The sequence below is a fragment of the Pteropus alecto genome, unplaced genomic scaffold (genome assembly GCF_000325575.1).
Source record: "Pteropus alecto unplaced genomic scaffold, ASM32557v1 scaffold8, whole genome shotgun sequence".
NCBI lineage: Eukaryota > Metazoa > Chordata > Mammalia > Chiroptera > Pteropodidae > Pteropus > Pteropus alecto.
Window position 1 is genome coordinate 4,776,826 of NW_006494609.1, and position 15,952 is coordinate 4,792,777.

The following is a 15,952-nucleotide window of genomic DNA, read 5'->3' on the forward strand; positions in this document are numbered from 1 at the left end:
TAGATCACACTTCTACTCGCCACTTCTGCCCTTTCACGATGGTCCTGTCCTATGTGAATTCCAGGACATGAACATACACTGTGTGGTATACACCTGTGCACCTGTCTTGAAAGAGGTGGAAGTGATTCTGGGGAAGGTGTATCCTCCCCTGTCCATAACCACGAGGGGCCATCAACAGACTTACTTGCTCCCTGAGTAAATCACAGCCCTGTCTGCCCAGAGGAGGGCTGTGCGGGAAGACTCTCCATGCAAGGAGTGGCGAGACTCAGTCACACTCTTCTCTAGCTATTCATCCCCTCCCTGAGGACTTTCCCAGTCACTGCTGCCACCGTCGTCCTATTCCCCATCATTGCCCTAACTCATACCTGGATATCTGTCCTTATTTTAGTTCCCAAGGACGTAGCTGGGAAAATGGTCCCCCTGAGGTAAACACTCCTTAAGTGGACATTCCCACTGTCCATCAACCCAACACAAGGAGGGGAACTTAGAAAGTGGCCTTATACAGAAGGGAGCAAGAAACTGCCCTCTCCCTCCATTTCTTGTTTGCCTGCCCCTCATCGCTTCCTTTTGGGAAATACCCCTTCTCCAACCTGTGTGGTTCCAGGGGCCTGTCCGGTTCACTGACGGGCTTGTGGGGGCCAGTCAAGAACTGCGACCAAGGTCTTGTTAAACCTGGGATCCCAGAAGGAAGCATGCACCAGGGCAACGTAACCAGCTACCAGATCTGGCAGCTTTCAGAGCATGAGCCTTAGCCCACCCTCATGTACACTCTTCCCAAGCTGACTTCCCAAGGCCAAGGCCACATTTCCCCACCACCCAGAAACTCTAGACAGCAAGACCCTGAGAGAAGGGCATCATTGACAAGACCCTCAGATGTAAGGAAAAAAAAAAAAACTCAAAGTAGTGTTACAAAAGGGTAACATGAGGCTTGAGTGTGGAGAAATTCAAGAGAAGCAACTGCTTCAGGTACGGCTAGATCCAGGAAGTCTAGTGTTGCCACTGGGATTCTCTCTCTGGTCTTCTCTTCTGAGCTGGCTTTTTTTCTCAGACAAGACCCTGCATGTGGCGCCAAAGATGGCACCAAGCCATTGGTGTTTACCAAGGTACAGGAACTCAGAGGGAGAGAGGACCTCTCTCCCAACACCCGTGTCAATCCCTTTTAGAGAATTTTGATTGGTCCTACTTGGCTCATGCTCCTATTGGTCACGTGACCACTGGTGGCCGTGGCCTTTTGATGGATAGCCCAACTGACCACATGCAGGGGGGAAGGACATCTCCCCGAAGGAAGCAATGAGGAACAGGCAGAAAGCAAATGATGTCTACCCCCGAAAGCGTCCCTTTACTCCTTCTAGCCCAAGCCCCCATTTCCTACAACAGGACTCCAGTGGGAGGAGTGTCAACTCACTTCCGGGGCAACATCTCTCTCAGCAGTCACCACTGATTCCGGACCTAGCCAGCTTCCTTCCAGGGCTCAGCCTCTTTCTTGATGTCTCTTGCCTGGGAAGAAGACTCCCAATGGACACTGCCTCAGGCTGCCTCACTTTGCCTCTGCCCAGATTCCCAGACCCGGGTGGGGCAGGTCCAGGCCTGGATTTTCTCATGCTTTCTCTCCTTTTTTCCCCAGGGCTTCTATTCCTGGTTCTTCAACACCATCACCATGAAGTAAGTGCCTGAGCTTTCTGAGCTTGTGACAGAAGCTTTGCCTTATTAGGTGGAGGGGGTGGGGCGGAGTCTCCTGCCCTGGGCCTGAATTCTGTACCCATCTCCCCACTTCCCACTGATGACCTCAGCCAGGCCCAGGCAGAGGATGCTTTCTGAGCTTATAGTTGATGACATGGGAACTAGAAATAGACCACAGTCCATTTTATCTCTGCCAGAACCCTCAGGAAAGGACTACTTTCATATGCTTATAAAAATGCTTTTACATGCTCCACACCAGAAAAAAGAAATCCTGCGTACTATTAATTGCTTTATTTCCGTGAACATCATTCATCATATTTGTCAAAATGGAAAAATAACAGCACTGCTGGGCAGAAGGACAGGCTTCCTCTCTCACCCTCAGTGCCTGATTACACAGGAGCAGCCCCTTGCCCACCTCACCTTCTGGATCTCTTTAGTGTCAGACCCCATTTGGCACAGAGATAGTCCTCAAGTCACCTGTTTTGTCCTGACTCCCTCATACCAGCCAAATGCTTCAGCTGAGCAGATAGTTAGCAGAGCTCTATGCCCCACTATGTGTGTGTACACATGTGCACACATACACACGCATGCATGCATGCACGCATATGTACACACTCAGCCAAGTATACACACATGCATGTGTGCACACAGCCCTGTTTCCACCTCAGAGCCCTGTATGTTCCTGAGCTCTCCCTAAATATCCCCCATTTGTCTTGCACTGCCCATCCTTCAAAACCCTTCTCCACGGCCCTTTCTTGCCTGGTGATGCCTGCCTTAGGGTGCAGCCTCGTTGCCCCTCAGAGGCCACTTGCCCCAGAGGCCCTGGCTGGGCCTACTAATCTGCTTCTTTGCAAAGGCTCATAAGACTTCTTTCTCCTATGCCTCCATGCCCACCGTTCAAGAGTATTGCTGAGAGCATTCACACATTGTACCAAGACCCCACCCCACCCACACCACACCAGGAAACGTCTCTTTCTTCAGACCCAACAAAGGGCCTGGAATCCTGTGAAGGCATGGGGCACCTTGACTAGGCCTTGGAAATCCGAAACCGAGCTTAAGATTAGTGCCCTCTTGTGTTTGAGCCCCAGCCTCACCAATGGGGGACTCTCCATAGCCTTGGCCTCTAGTCTTTCTTCGTCATTCATCAGAGTCCTCAGGAAGTGATACGGCTAGTTTGTGTGTGGTTCAGGAAACTTAGCCACATGTAGGCAGGACAGAGACTTTTGTTTCTTGGCACCTTCTCTAGTTTTGCTTTGTTAATTTTTGAAACATGCACAAGCTCAAACAAATGCGTTTAATTAAGAGAAACATAAAAATCCACCTCCAGTCTCTCATGCACCTCTTCACGAACTCCCTCCACAGAGGCAATTGCTGTCAATAGTTTCAAGGAAATTTTCTTTTCTTTTCGACAAGCGTTTACTATATTTGCATTTTACAAATAACCAATATTGCATATGAACATTTGCTTGTCACCCTGGGAGGCTGGCTGTTCAGGCTGGCTCTAGTTTCCTGGGTTTAGCAAATTTATGGATGACAGGAAAGGGTGTGATGGCAAATTAGCCAGCCCTTTGCATGGGAAAAAAGGAGGAAAACGGGTGAATGGGCCTGCTGGAGCTGACCACATCCTCAGGTCTGGGAGAAAAGGAACGCTTTAGGATAGTTTGAGACTGACTTTCCAGATTTTCTCTGCTGTCTGCTGACATAGCAATGGGTATACACAGGACAGGGGAGGAAGGTTAGGAGGGAGTAGCATACGTGCAAAACACAAAACTTCATATGGTAGGTGTCTCTGCACTGTGCATGTGGATGTGACATAAAAGATTCAGGTCACTACATTGGTGTAAATTTGTGTGTGCAGCTGTTTGCGTGTGTATACCTGGACCTGCAAGTCAGTGGGTGGTCAGTGCGCACAGCTGTGTGTGTGTCTGTGTGAGAACCCTCTTCCACCCCCACCCTACCCTAAGTTCCCTCCCATCAGGAACACATCTTCCAGGAAGGGAGGAAGGGTGAGTGTCGCATTATGTATCCCGCACTGTCTAGAAGGCTGCTTGATACATTTACTGAGCAGAGACAAGGAACCAGAGCCCCAGCGCACAAAAGCCATGCAGTCTAGTTGGAGAAGCAAAGATTAACAAGACTACGTATAATTCGTAATGGAGAGGTTAAAATTGCTGTGCAAAGGGTACCTGAGTGAGAAATTAATTTCGACTAGGAGGTTCAAAAGAAGCATAGTTTTAGACTAGGCCTTGAAGGACGGGGAGAATTTTGACTGCTGTGATTTGGAGGGCCTATCAGAAATAAAGGACTGTGTGAGCAGAGGTTTGGGGCAGAGATGGACAGGGAGAGTGCAGAAATGATAAATCTTCTGGTGTAGCTAGAAGCAAGGGTGTATGGCAAGAGAGGAGCTCAAAGATCGGGCTGAAAGGATCAGCTGGGATCTTGACTGCCGTACTGAGAACCTCAGGCTTTGAGCTAGAGGCAGTAGAGAGCCAATTACTAATGTTGAGCAGGAAACTCAGGGTGTTGTCTGTATGTGGGGAGGAGCATGGGGGTGGGTGATGAATGGCAGATGGGCAAGTCCAAAGGCAAGTTGAGCAGCTAAGGGGGCTTCTCCAGTGTTCTGGTGATGGGAGGTGGTGACCAGGAAAACTGTGGGGACGTGGCACAGGGGTGGGCGGTCATGGGTCTGTGGTAAATGGGTGTAGCTTCCATTTGGTTAAGAAAAAGGGAGAAATCGAGATCTGGTTTCTGAGGAGAATAGTAATGCCACAAGCTGGAAAATGATGAGATATGATGAGTTGAGAAAATTATAAGATATGGCGAGGACGAGCATGTGAGTTGACCAGCAAACTGTTGAGAAAACAAAATTTAAGTTTAGGAGAAATGTCAGAGCTAGAGATTTAGACTTGGGAGATGGGTACACAGAGGTTGTAGTTGAAGTCATGGGAGCAGATGGGTCACCCAAAGAGACAAGATCAAAAGAGGCCCAAGGGAGAGTATAGTTGGGGCAGGAGAAAGAAGTGGCAACCTGCAGGGCATGTGCCTTGGAGGCATCAGAGAGGGTGAGGCCAGCAGCCTTCAGTGCTAGGGGGTTGAGTGGAATGAGAACTGAGAAGAGGACATTGACTTCGACTATTTGGGTCTCCACTGGGCGGGCAGTTCCCGGGTAAGGAGATAGCCAAGAAGTAGAGGCAGAGAAGGAAGGTCACCTTTCTCAAGAGGTGGGTAGAAGGAAGGAAGTAAAGATATTGGTTGGAACTTGAGGGGCAAAAGGTCAGGGAGTGGATGCTTGAGGACTTCCTTGTTTTATTTGAGAGTGACAAATGGGCACTTGAAACCGATTGTAGTTTAAAGGGAAGAAGTGTGGGTCGGTGTAGAGAGGTGGATATTAATTTAAAGATGAGAGAGAAGGATGATGGATATAGTAAGTCTCCAGAAAGAGGTAGAGAAGAGGAAAGGATTAGAGCGCAGATGAGAATTAATTGCGAGTAAGAGAAAGGATGATTGCTGGGACATCATGTTGGTGGCACTTTAAAGAGTGGTAGAAACGGGAAAGAATTGAGTAGAGGAATATAGACAGACTCAAAAATAGAGGCTTCTCTCAGAACTATAAGATAGGCTGCTGAGTATAACCTGTGATTCCAGTAAAGATGGAGCAAAGGGCCCAGTGGGGGAAGGAAGAATTGACAGCCCAGGAAGGAAATTCTTGCTGTCCTGGTCCCATCCAGCCCTCTGCTCCTTCCACATGAAGGGAGCCTCTCTGGGACCTCACCTCACCTCAGGCACACTATTCCCATCAGGTGACCAGATGGTGGCACCCCAATCCTGCAGCAGGACACTTCCCTGTTCTCCCTCTCTAAGATGCAGGCTTCTCACCAGTTCTCATCCTTAGGATTGAATTTTCAAGCCCAGGGCAGGAAGTATTTTAACTACTTGCAGTTTAAAAAATTGAGAACTCAAAAATAAGTAAGTAAAGAGAGAGAGAGAGAGAGAGAGAGAGAGAGAAAATACAAAACTTAGAACTCTAAATAATTCCCTAAAGGGGGATATTGAAAACCTTGAAGATATTCTCCTCTGCAGTATTGTTTAAAAATAAATCTGAACCCTGGACTGGATGCTAGAAGTTGCATATAACCTACAAGCCTGACCAGAGGGCAAGGGTGACTAAACTATGGCACATCCACCAGCGGAGTGGGGCGGCCAGCATGGGGCTGGATGTGAGTCAGTGCTCCATAAACAGAGGCCACTGTCACCAGTATTATTGTACAGCCATGAAAATATTTAGACAAACATGTAAAACATGGAAAAGGCTTAAGATTAAATGCTAAGCAAAAGAGCAACACATCAAATGCTGTTTATACTAGTCATTAAGTTAAACCAACACAACAAGAAACTAAAGGTAATTAATCAAATTGCTTAATAGTCATTATCTTAGTTGGATGAGATTGTAGGTGAATGATTTTCTTCTCTTTTGTAGTTTCCAAAGTTTCTCTAATAAGCCTGTGTGTGTTGCTTTTAAATATTTTTATTGAAGTATAACTACACAGGAAAGTGCACAAAAAATAAATGTCCAGCTCAATTATCACAGAGCAAAGCCTATGCAATCACCATCCTGATCAAGAATTAGGACACTGCCAACATCCCAGAAGCCCTCTCCTGCTCCCTCACGACCCCCTGTCGCCTCCCCTTCTCCAAAGGTAACCAGCACCCTGACTTCTAACTCTGTAGCTCAACATGGAGTATTTTTGTGCTTTGTATATGAAATCATTTGGCATGTTTTGTTTGTGCATTGCCTCTTTCACTTAACATTGTATTTGTGAGGTTCAGCTATAGTCATTCATTTTTATCTCTGTATATTATTTCATTTTATAGCTACATAATCTGATATATCTATATATACATAGCTATGATGATAAATGATAGATAGCTAGGTAGATGATGGATAGGTGATAGATTACTACATATATATCTCACAATTCTTATGTCAGTTTCACCTTTGATAGACATTTAGGTTGTTTTCAGTTTGGGACTATCAAAAATAATGTACTTATGCGAGTCCTATAGATGTGTCTTGATGCACATGTGCATGTATTTCTGTTGCATATAAACCCAGGAGTGGAATTATAGGTCATAGGGTGGGAACATATTCAGTTATTCAAAGTGGCTGTGACAAAGTATGTACCCATGAGTGTAAGAAGCTCCCAGTGCCCCATACCCTTCCCAACACTTGGTATTGTCTGACTTTCTAACTTTGATCAGCCTGGCAATGTGAAATGGTATATCATTATGGTTTTAAGTATTCCTTTTTAATTTAAAGAATTAAAATAAATAAATAACTTTTTAAAGTAGAATGCATCTACTTAAAACAATAAAATAAAAACTTGGGGTTAGGGTGGTAATTTTCCCTCCCTTTCTTCTACCTATCCACCTCACCCCCAGCCTAAGCCACTGCCACACTGGCTCCTTAAGCTGAGGAATGTCCTGTCTGTGTGTCTCTTCCAGGAACGAAGATCTGATCAACAAGTGTGGAAACGATGCCCGCATCTACATCATGTTCCAGTATCATCTCATCATCTTCGTGCTCATCCTCTGCATCCCCTCCTTGGGCATCATTCTGCCCATCAACTACACTGGGACCGTGCTGGGTAGGTGGAGCTCAGCAGGCACTGGGGCTGGGCCACTAGACCCGAGAGGCAGCCTTGTAGGCGGGACAGAGCTTGGGTCTTGGGAGTCTAGAAATCAACATTTTTAATTCCACTTATTGAAATTAGTTATGTGACCTTAGCAACCTGTGCTTCAAATCTCTCATGTGGAGACTGGAGATGATACCCGCTTCATTGCAAGTTTGACCTAGGGACTGGCACCTAGGAGACACCTAGTAGTAATTCAGTCTAGAACTGAACGTTTAGCCACAACCCCACGTCACATCTGGCCAAGTGTTCTTGGAGGCCTTTTTCTCATAGTGACCCACTGCAAAGATCCCTGAATGTGATATCTCCCCACACCCACTCTGATGGACACAGACCCTAAGCACAGGATTTGTCTCATAAGACGTCTTCCCACACTTGTTATAACAGGGTAAATCCTTTTGACCAAATAACATCACGAGTGAGGGTTTGGACTTCAAAGACAGAAAAATCTTGGTTCCCCAGCTTTTACCCACATCTACTTCCCAGAAGATACCTTTACCCAATCTAGAAAATTATTTAGTCTTATATTCGGTAAAGAAATCTCCCTAGGCCTCAGTTTTCTCGACTGTCATGGGGATTGGGAGATAATGTGTCGAGTGACTGGCATGGTGTCTGATGTAGTAGGTGCTCAGAGAATAGCAGTCAGTATTTCACTTAGAAATAGGAAGATGGACAGAATTGTATGAAGCTGTGCAACTAGGTGGTGTAGAATAGCATCTTAAATGCGCAGGTGGCAGCCAGCTTTACTCTGATTGCTCAGGTTTCTACTTGTTTCTCCTCGGCCAGAGGGTAGACCTCAGTTAACTCAATGTAGCACACAGTGTCCATGCCACCAAACGCCACCGCCAGAGCAAACTTCTGACCCCATCTTTCCAGATTCTCATCCTAAGCTAGTGTGTTGGCAATGACAATATAATGTGGGGTTTCTAGATATGTTTCACAAAACCTGGAGGAGGTGTCTACATCAACAAAGTAACACACTTAGCCAGAAAGTTTGCTCTGTCCAAATGAGGGAGTACCACATTTCCTGGAGATTTGGGTTCTTGTGATTGTTGCCAGTGGTAACAGGTTGCTAATTTCATCATTCCGCTCCGGCAGGGCCAAGGGTTGCTTCACCAAGCATTTTCCGGATGCCAATTAGTGTCAGTTACTCATTAGGGATGTCACACCAAGACTCAGTCTTGCTTCAAGGCTGAGGAGCCCCAATCAGGAGACCCAGGGAGAAGAAGAGGCCTCTGCTGTTTGTGTTGGAAGTTGGGGCAAGTTCTGGGGAACCAGAAGGAAGAGCAGGTCGTAGGCAAGCATCTCTAGACCCCGGGTACTCATTCAAGAGCCTTGAATTCTGGCACCCCACAGCAATCAAGGAGCCAGGCTTGAGGTCAGCAACTTTCTTCTCTTTCAGACCGGAATAGTCACTTTGGTCGGACCACCATTGTCAATGTCTCCACAGAGTAGGTACCTGATCCTCTTACCTCCCATTCTATGGGCTGGGGGCGTTGGTGGGGACAGAAGGTCCAACCTATGGGTTCATACTCTGGGCACCATTTTGCCATTAAGAGTGGCCTGGTTTCCTCGGGAACCCAGGTCCTAAGTGGGATGCTTCTGGCAGGGCCCTTGGTGACTCAGTGTTCCCCATATGGGTATCTCTGTACTTGGTAGAACTACCCAAACTAGCCACTCCTGAAGACTTGGAAATTTGGTCCTATTTGCTTAGTATGCTCAGTTCCCAACAGGCGAAGACTCTAGAGAGTAGAGGTAAAAGGCATTGCTTCCCTGCCCACAAAGTACATTCAGGTCAACCCTCATATAATTAAGTGAAGCATAGACCCGATTCCCACAGTGGAGGGATGGAGGAACCACATGCCCTGGGTTCATGCCCACTTCTGGCATTAGCTGGCCCTGGGTCTGGGACAGTTCACCCGTGCCCTCTGAGCTTCATGCCTAGTCTGTGGTGGGGGAAGGGCTGTCGGACATGATCTCTAAGCTCCTTCCAGCCCTCATGATCCAGGAAGCATGGATTTTAACACTAGCCAACCCAATCGTTGGCCAAATCAATTTGTACCAAGCCAGATGAAACCCTGCTGGTCCATACTGAGAAAATAGACCACTAGATATCGTGCCCAGGCTCGGCCAACTTCCTGACAAAGCAGAAGCAGCAGTTCCAGCAGGTTTGAGTGGGGGTTCACACACTCTTGCTCCCACCTCCCCTCCCCCTCCCCCTCTGTCCTTGTACCCCTGCAATCCATCAAACTCCAAAATCAGCAGAATGGAGCTGTGGCCTCCTCTGACTTTCCCTTTCAGCCAGCTCCTCCTGCGGTGCTGCTGACACCAGAACAGAGCTTACCAGCTTCTCCCCAGGCTGCCACTGGCATGAGGCACCTACATCTTCTCAACAGGAAGTAAATTTTAATCAGGCAGCAAAGAGCCTTCAACATCCATAAATCCAGACTGGCAGAGAGCTAGAATGTTCCTTAGAGACCATGTAACCTTGCCCTGTCTGAGGAAACTGAGGATGCAGGTGTCCAGTTAGATGGGGAATGTTAGAGGAACTGTCAGGCACTGGGACAAGCGGTGCAGACAAGTGATGAGGCAGCCTTTCTTTCCCTGATCCACACCAAGGACGGTAGGCCCTATTTCTGAACAGTCATCCTGTCCAAGTGCCTTGGGACAGCATCACGTGAGCCCCAAGCACAAATGCCACCCCTCTTCCTACCCCAGGGGAGGTATAGCAAACGTGCTGGGTCCTCCTTCCTTGGGGCCCTTGTAGGACCCTAGAGTCTCCCATCAAAGAGGTAGGGCGGCCCCTCAGCTCGGTTTACTGGGCAGCCATGGGAGTCTGAGCCGCAGCTGCTGACAGCGTGACATAGTGGTGAAGAAGCTAAGGGCTTCTGCGGCTCTGAGCTCACCCCACAGGGTTGCCACTACTAGGAGGGACCTCAGGCGGGTCACCTACCACTCTGACCCTCATTTCTCTAGGGGTAGAATGAAGATCGTAACAGTACCATACTCAACATGGTGTGAGAGTCTAGTGAGAAAATGTGTATATAGCAGCGGTCCCCAACCTTTTTGGTACCAGGGACTGGTGCTCCTATGAGAATCTAATGCCTGGTGATCTGAGGTGAAGCTGAGGTGGTTTTGCTAGCACTGGGAGCTCACCTGCCACTCACCTCCTACTGTGCGGCCCAGTTCCTAACAGGCTATGGACCAGTTCCGGTCTGCAGCCTGCCAGGTGGGGACCCCTGATATAAATTATCTAGTCCCACCCTGGCTCTGGCGTATAGTGAGCACTCAATAAATGTTCGCCTTAATTAGCTGGAGCAGGACACCGCTGTTTCACCACTGCCATCCCTTCCAGCGTGCCTGAGTGTCTGGAAGCACCCAAGGGTGGTCTGAGGGCCACTGCGTGGGTGGGAGAGGGTGTCTCACCCTCCTCGTCTTACTCCTGGCAGGAGTAAGGTCCTGTGGCTGCATGGCCTCTTCTCCTTCTTCTACTTCCTCACCAACCTCATCTTCATGGCTCATCACTGCTTAGGTTTTGTGCCCAAGGAGTCCTCCAAGGTGAGTAAGTGAAAAGAGATACCAGAACTGTTCTCTCTCAGCTAGAGCCGCCCCCACCCCCATGCTGGACCTTCCCACTCCCAGACTCAGAGGCTTCCTAGCTGGGCACATTCTGTACACCTGTGGGGAGTAGTCTCACCTGAACAGAAAAGCTTCCTCTCCTTAACCTGTGAATCATCACCTGACACCCCTGCACAGCTGTCTCAGTTGTTAAACCATTTCCAAACTGGTTGGTAAACGACTGTCCTAGGTGCCTTCTACCTCTGCACCCTTGCTGCCCTGTCCCCTCTCCAAGGACCCCTGGACCTCCCCACCATCTAAAAACTTAAGAGTAAAGAAACCCCTGGACCAGCAGAGTCCAGCATCCTAAGCGGTCAGTGCTCCCTGCAAACATTTTCATTAGCCTTGCGCCCAGTGCATATGCCCAAGCTCCTTGCCCTCCCAGAATCTTTCTGAGGTCAGAAACCCCATGTCCTGCCCCATGTCTCCCCACTCAGTCTTGGTTTGGGTTACCCCTACCCCATCTCCCAAGCAGACCTTAAGATAAGGATTTGAGTAGCATTTGTTTATCTGGGAGGTGATCCCAGGAAGGACCATGGGGTCAGGGGTTGGGGGACAGAGGGACTGGAAGAGAAGACCTCTGATAAAAGGGAGCGACAAGGGGCAGCTCACTACTGTGAAAGCCGGTGCTTAATCCCACGGGGAGCTCTGAGAATCGGAGTAGAGTGTCTACCCTAGAGTTTCCCAGCCTAATGGGGAACAGTCGGAGGCATTTTCTCACCAATTTCCGGTGTGCATCACTGGCTGAGGATTGCATTTGGGGGCTTTAACTCTTTACTCCTTGGTCTGCATGTGGGCTGGCCGTGCCCCCGAGGCCAGGAAAGAGACTCAGGCAGAGCTCTGGTGTTTGGAGTGCACAGGCACCTTTGGGGTGTGGCGATGAGCACGCAGGGGTCATGGGTAGGCACCACAGGGAAGGGATGTGTGAGCTCTAGTGAGGTGGGGAAATGGCAGAGGGGATCGTCCCTGGCTCCTGTCCTCAGCCTTTCAAAGGTTCAGTGGAGTGGGTGGGATCAGCTCCTTTGAAGCCATCCATCCTAGTGGACTTGGTTGACTTTACCCCACCCCACATACCCCTGCAAGGCTTTACCCAATACTTAAGCCTGCCAGGTGTGACAAGTGGAAGGCCTGTTTTAGATGTTCGGGGCCACCCGAAGACCCAGGAGTCCCATGTGAGCACACTCTTCCTTCTCCATTTATCCTCCCTATCCAGGTCACAAGGACACTGATGATCACCTATGTCCCCAAAGACATCCAAGACCCAGAAATCATCATTAAGCATTTTCAGTAAGTGGGTTGGGTGGGTTGAGCATGGGTTGCCTTGTCCTGGTAACCCCACCTGGATCCTCATGTGGGTAGTAGGTCAGCACTACTACTCACATGGGGGGTGGGGTGAGAGACACCCTAAGGTGGTGGCTTGCCCTCGACTGGGCCAAGGATCAGCCTTTCAGAATTGGGGAGCCCTGGAGCCAGAGCAGGGCTTCTGAAGTCAGGGATTCTCTGAATGGCATGGGTGTCAGGGGGTTGGGAGCTGATTTCCCTTTCCTTCATTGCACTGACTACGAGCCCAGAGAGCTCCTGGTTCACAGCCATCCAGAGCAGGTCATCCTGAGACATCTTTTGTGACCCAAGTTCCCAGCCCCAGGAGCTAATTATCTCTCCATGAGCGGCAATTTTCAGTTCTGCCCCTTGGCCCTATTCTGGGTCCTGTGGGAAGGATGTGGCATATCTCAGATTACCAGGGATCAACCCTGAAGTTTGGCTTTAGGAGCAAGAGCTGGATTCTCCACCCAAGAACCAGGAACCACAGGCAGCTGAGCCACCAGCCCTGTGGGCTGTGGCTCTGGGCACAGGGTGGGGTGCACATTCCTAGCCCCACAGCTGGCTCAGCATCCATGTTTGTGGCTGCAGTGAGGCCTATCCAAGGTGTGTAGTGACCAAAGTCCACTTCTGCTATGATGTCAGGACCCTGATTGACCTGGACGATCAGAGGTGAGGCTGCAGCGGGGCCTGTCTGGATCTGGGGTGGGGTGGGGGGCCGGATGTGACTCTGCTGGCCCCTGACCTCAAGATCCCTCCCCACCCTCCCATGATTACCACCTCCCCGCCCCCGCTACCGCCTGACAGGCGCCATGCAATGCGGGGCCGGCTCTACTATGCGGCCAAAGCCAAGAAGTATGGGAAGGTGATGATCAAGACCCACCCCTGCTCCCGCCTGTGCTTCTGCAAATGCTGGACGTGCTTCAAAGAAGTAAGTGGCAAAGGTGTCTGGGGATGCAGCAGAGGAGGGCCTGGGGTGCTGGGTCTCCACATTCGGTCCAGGGCTCGGGCAGTGCCTCTCGTCCACATCCGCAGGCCCCAGGCCCCGTACAGTTTGCTCCAATGCTGCAGCACCTTCTTCCCTTCCTTCCCACCCATCCTGCCTCTTTGTTGAGAATGTAGAGAAGATGAAGCCTTTTGGGGCCACCTTCAGAGCAATCCAGGGAGGCTTTCTCTGGCCCACTTCTGGTCTTAGATGGGAGGACTAGAGAGGATACAATAGATGGCTATAGCCTGCCAGGCCTCAGGCTTTCAAAGCAATAGGACAAGAACATGTGATGGCAGTGGGATCCACCTCATCACCCACCTACTGTGGCGAGAAGGTGACCTCAAGACTCGAACACCTGCCTCAGGGCAGCACTGAACTCTAGCCAGTTCAGAAAAAGAATCACCCCCTTTCCTGAAAGATGCTGCAAACACGCTCTTTTATTCCTCTGGAGTCCACCCTAAGTCCTAAAGCATCTCCTTACCCCGAGCCGTGCCTCACTTTCCCCAGATCAAAGAGCAGGGAGCTAATTTTAGAGTCATAGTTTCTTCCCGTTTCAGAGTTGGGATCTTGGAGCCCACTTGGGGTCCTGAACTCTTGGCCAGGCTTCAGATGGGGCTGGGGATGGAACTGAGGCCTTGGGCCCACTACCCTCTGGGCTACTGAGTGGAGAGAGGCCTCATGCCTAGGCGAGGCCTTCCTGGAGCTCTGGCCTCTCCAGCTCTGAAGGCCACATCTCGCCCCAGGTAGACGCAGAGCAATATTATAGTGAGCTGGAGGAGCAGCTGACTGATGAGTTCAATGCCGAGTTCAACCGTGTCCGGCTGAAGCGTCTAGACCTAATCTTTGTCACCTTCCAGGATGCCAGGATGACAAAGCGGTGAGTGCCAGAGCTAGCAGCTTGCTGCACCATCCCCAGCCCAGCCCCAAGAGTGGGCCTCTGCTCCTCTGAAACCATCCTCCTTCGCCCCCATTTCAGCCAAGATAAGGAGGAAAGAGCTTCCCTCCAGTCTGCAATATCCTGACCTCCCTCCACCATGCCATGCTCCTCATAGGCAGCCACCATCTTGCTTGCCACAGCATGGCCACACCCATTTTCCCCCAGCTGCCTTGCTCCGTTTGTCCCCAGAGACACCCAGGCCCTGAACTCTTTGCTCCCATAAGTCCTTGCTTCCGCATGAAGGCCGTCGGAGCAGCCTTTGAATACTTGTTTCCTCTTCTGGGACAAGAATGGTATCCATTTTTTCCCCTCATTGCACATTGCCCATCTCCTCACCGCAAGTGACAGACTCAGGGTAGAGAAGCTCAGCTTGCCGTTTCTCTTCTCCGTCATTCATATCCTTTCAGCCTCGTCTCTCCTGTGCCCCAGCCTCTGGCAGCCCCACCTTGATAGGAGGTGGATCAGATTCACTCTGCAATGTTCTGGAAGGATCCTTAGATCCTTAGAACTGGGTCAAGTAGATGAGAGCCCTGGAATCAGTCTCTCGAGGATTGGGGGAGGGGGCATGCTCTCCCTGAGGGGGAGCTTGATAATGCACAACGCCTTTTTCTTGCCCAACCCAATTCTACAAAGTAACAGTGGGACAGCCTAAAATTTAGTTCCGAATAATCATGTGCGGCTTTGCAAGTCACTTACACTCTCAAATTTCATACCTGTCAAATTCGGTTGCTTATATCTTCTCTGTCCACCTCTCAGAGAGTTAAGAAAGTATATTTGTTCGATTTAGTGTGTATGTTATATAAAACAATGCACTGGCACTCAGCAGAGAGAGTCAGGTTTAATTACAGCAAAAGCGTGAATGAGAAAACCAAAGATGGGGCTCCAGTACCAGCCCCTGACCCTCTTCGGTTGTGTCTGCAGGCACCTCAATTTGGTAATCTGTGCAATTGGGATTATATTAATCACCAACTAGCACAGAGTCAGGCACACAGAAAGAACTCAATAATTGGTAAACATTGGTATTAAGACGAGGCTGAAATTAGTACCTCCCATGTCACCCTCAGAGAAAGAGCATGTCTTTGTGCTGTCACTGCTGTCAAGGGGCCAAGACATAACCTGAGAATCATGTGGTCCCCTCCCTTCTTGGGCATCCCTCCCTGCATCCCTCCTTCTAAAGTTCCTTTCCTCTAGCAACTAGGCCTTGGGAACTGCCTGCCTCTAAGGCCCTGAGAGACATAGCCAAGGCCTCAAGAATCCCCAGGAAGTGAATAAGTCCCCAGCTGTGGGACCCTGGCATGAGACACCCCCCTCCCCCCACAAGCCCATCATCCCCAGACTTCTGTCTTCTTCCCCCATCTCTACAGCATCCTGGAAGATTACAAGTACATCCAGTGTGGTGTGTCCCCACATCAGTCCTCGGTGACCACGATCATCAAGTCCTACCGCTGGAGGGTCACCCTTGCCCCACACCCCAAAGACATTATTTGGTAAGCTCCCTCTGTCCATATCCTCTCCTTGGAGCCCCTCTGAGACTGAGGAAGTCAACAGGATGGGGAAAGGAATTGGGGCCTCTCCTCCCACTGGGCTGGGCCTTGTCTTCTCCTGAGCATCACAGCCTCTGCCCACTCCCAAGCCCACGCCACCACAAGCCTGGATGGCACTAACACTTGGGAAAGAGGAATTTCCTGCAGAAAGAACTCAGATCTATTTTCCGGCTCA

General features: G+C 49.8%; 1 protein-coding gene across 1 annotated transcript in view; it reads left to right on the forward strand.

Moving 5' to 3' along the window:
- Window positions 1-15,952, forward strand: part of TMEM63C (transmembrane protein 63C) — a 32,959-nt gene that overhangs the window by 4,471 nt on the left and 12,536 nt on the right. Inside the window, exons 4-12 of the mRNA XM_006925476.1 lie at window positions 1,625-1,662; window positions 7,183-7,325; window positions 8,773-8,821; window positions 10,820-10,928; window positions 12,202-12,275; window positions 12,900-12,980; window positions 13,116-13,239; window positions 14,040-14,173; window positions 15,598-15,720. Of these exons, the coding sequence (XP_006925538.1) occupies window positions 1,625-1,662; window positions 7,183-7,325; window positions 8,773-8,821; window positions 10,820-10,928; window positions 12,202-12,275; window positions 12,900-12,980; window positions 13,116-13,239; window positions 14,040-14,173; window positions 15,598-15,720 (875 nt within the window). The remainder of the gene's footprint in view (window positions 1-1,624; window positions 1,663-7,182; window positions 7,326-8,772; window positions 8,822-10,819; window positions 10,929-12,201; window positions 12,276-12,899; window positions 12,981-13,115; window positions 13,240-14,039; window positions 14,174-15,597; window positions 15,721-15,952) is intronic.